The sequence below is a fragment of the Poecilia reticulata genome, linkage group LG13, assembly GCF_000633615.1.
Source record: "Poecilia reticulata strain Guanapo linkage group LG13, Guppy_female_1.0+MT, whole genome shotgun sequence".
NCBI classification, from domain to species: domain Eukaryota; kingdom Metazoa; phylum Chordata; class Actinopteri; order Cyprinodontiformes; family Poeciliidae; genus Poecilia; species Poecilia reticulata.
This window is the reverse complement of record NC_024343.1, coordinates 9,226,800-9,228,307: the sequence shown is the minus strand read 5'-3', so window position 1 is coordinate 9,228,307 and position 1,508 is coordinate 9,226,800. Positions and strand designations below refer to the sequence as shown.

Here is a 1,508-nt window from a genome sequence, read left to right as displayed (position 1 = left end):
AAAGTGGTCAATTCTGGTAAAACTACCATGGGAGGGGGGGAAAAAAGAGTATTTACGATCGGAAGGATGCTGAAGCCTCCAAATATCCACTAAGTTTAGTGACATAATGACAGACACCGATTTCAAAGAAGAAGCAACCTGACTGGAGGACCTATCCAGCAATGGATCGAGATAACAATTGAAGTCGCCTCCTATAATCATGTCCCTATTATTAAATTGTGCAATAATGTCAAATATCTTGCAGACAAATTCAGGGCAGTCGCAATTTGGGGCATAAATATTCAAAAGAGCAACAGGAATGGAATTGATTTTGCCAGTGACAAGCACATATCTCCCTCCCAGATCAGCAGACATGGAGTTAAAAATAAATGGAATAGACTTGSGGATAAGGATTGCAACCCCTCTAGCCTTGGAGGAAAGACTTGCCTGGTAAACCTGTGACACCCATGAAGATCTCAACCGTCTCTGCTCAGTTGGATGAATATGAGTCTCCTGAAGAAAGACRATATCAGATGAAAGTGATTTTAAATGTGAAAACACCTTTGCTCTTTTAAGTGCTTTACCAAGGCCTCTACAGTTCCAGGAAACAAAATGAATAGGACTCATGCCCGACTTAAAAGTTCTATTATCCTGCATTTATCAAAACGTAAAAAAAGCAGCTGACAAGATAAACCAAACAGAACACAGGAAGTTTAACAACAACAAAACAAAAACCCCAAAACTCACCCTGGCCGCAACAAGAACTAAGCGGCATATCCGTCAATCTAGAGTGGAGGCTGCCGGATAACAGAGAGGAAAAACCCAACATAGGTAATCTAAACCCAACGAGTCGTGCTTACCTCCAGAAACTGTATGAATGTTAATGTGCACCAAAGCTTAATTGAACTTGCAGACTAACTTTAGCATAGAATGATTAACATAGTCACTTAATATGAATATGAATTGGCAAACCGCTCTGCTTCAGTAGGTGAAGTGAAGGATTTCACAGTGTCATTTAAAGACACTTGCAGCTTGGCAGGAAAACGCAGGGAGCACTTTGCTCCAGCCTCCACCAGCCTTTTCTTCACGGTGTTGAATGCCAGGCGCTGCGCTGAAACCTCCGCTGTGTAGTCTGGGAATATGAAAACTTTCTGGCCTTGGTACATCAGCGGGGCTTGCTGCCGACTCAACCGCAGAATATTCATCACGTCGCGGTCATTGTGCACTCTGGCGATGACGTTCATTGGGAAGTGGCTTCGGTCTCAGGGCACAATGCGCCCTATCAATTTTTACGGGCTTCGGAAAGTTGTCCTGTCCCAGCAGCTCCAAGATAAATTTGAGACTAATTCTGCAGGGCGGCCACCCTCTACTCCTTCAGGTCGGCCACCCTCTACTCCTTCAGGTCGGCCACCCTCTACTCCTTCAGGGCGGCCACCCTCTACTCCTTCAGGTCGGCCACCCTCTACTCCTTCAGGGCGGCCACCCTCTACTCCTTCAGGTCGGCCACCCTCTACTCCTTCAGGTCGGCC

At 45.8% G+C, this 1,508-nt stretch overlaps 2 protein-coding genes across 3 annotated transcripts in view; both read left to right on the top strand.

Moving 5' to 3' along the window:
- The window catches only part of LOC103474364 (A disintegrin and metalloproteinase with thrombospondin motifs 8), a 62,589-nt gene that overhangs the window by 32,789 nt on the left and 28,292 nt on the right, over positions 1-1,508 (top strand). The window lies entirely within an intron of this gene.
- Positions 962-1,508, top strand: part of LOC108166833 (proline-rich receptor-like protein kinase PERK2) — a 3,332-nt gene continuing 2,785 nt past the window's right edge. The window contains exon 1 of the mRNA XM_017308318.1: positions 962-1,501. Within this exon, the coding sequence (XP_017163807.1) occupies positions 1,120-1,501 (382 nt within the window). The 5' untranslated portion in view covers positions 962-1,119. The remainder of the gene's footprint in view (positions 1,502-1,508) is intronic.